Source organism: Fulmarus glacialis, unplaced genomic scaffold (assembly GCF_000690835.1).
Source record: "Fulmarus glacialis isolate BGI_N327 unplaced genomic scaffold, ASM69083v1 scaffold27547, whole genome shotgun sequence".
Lineage (NCBI taxonomy): Eukaryota > Metazoa > Chordata > Aves > Procellariiformes > Procellariidae > Fulmarus > Fulmarus glacialis.
In genome coordinates this window covers 2531-3233 of record NW_009224206.1, presented here as the reverse complement: position 1 = coordinate 3233, position 703 = coordinate 2531, and the positions used below count along the sequence as shown (strand labels likewise).

General features: G+C 65.4%; 1 protein-coding gene across 1 annotated transcript in view; it reads left to right on the top strand.

Moving 5' to 3' along the window:
- ACY1 (aminoacylase 1) overlaps positions 1 to 703 on the top strand; it is a gene marked incomplete at its 3' end in the record, with an annotated part of 5017 nt that overhangs the window by 1797 nt on the left and 2517 nt on the right. Inside the window, 3 exon segments of the mRNA XM_009582089.1 lie at positions 97 to 201; positions 309 to 403; positions 596 to 672. Of these exon segments, the coding sequence (XP_009580384.1) occupies positions 97 to 201; positions 309 to 403; positions 596 to 672 (277 nt within the window).

Genomic DNA, 703 nt, shown 5'->3' with positions numbered 1-703 from the left:
CTTTTCCCAGACTGATGCTTTTCGGCTCCAGCCTGCTGGTCCCAGCCCCTCTGTCCCCAGCCTGGACCCCGGTGACATCCTGCCCTCGTCCCACAGGTGTGCCAGGGCCGCGTGGTGCTGATCCTGACCTGGCAGGGCACGAACCCCCGCCTGCGCTCCGTCCTCCTCAACTCCCACACCGATGTCGTGCCTGTCTTTGAGGTGCTGGGACAGGGCGAGGGGTGGGACTGGGAGAACTGGGGGTGACAGGCGAACAGGAACTGGTGCCCGCTGTGCCCCTCTGCCATCACGGCTGCTCTTCCCCACAGGAGCACTGGACCTACCCACCCTTCGAGGCTGTTAAGGACTCGCAAGGCAACATCTATGCCCGGGGTGCCCAGGACATGAAGTGTGTCTCCATCCAGTGAGTGGAGGGCTCTGCACCTGCCGGGGGAGCGGGCACAGCATGAGGGTGCCTCCGAGTGATGCAGGACGGGATGCCACCATCCCCAGGGTCCCTGGGGCTGTGGGTGCCACCACTTGACCCGCCCTGGGTGGCTCAGGGCACACCAGCCCCTGTCCTCTGTGATGCCCAGGCACCGCCTTCTCCCCACAGGTACCTCGAGGCCATCCGGAGGCTGAAGGCTGAGGGAAAGTGTTTTGCCCGCACCATCCACCTCACCTTTGTGCCTGGTGAGTCCCCAGGGTGTCCCCTCTCAGGGGG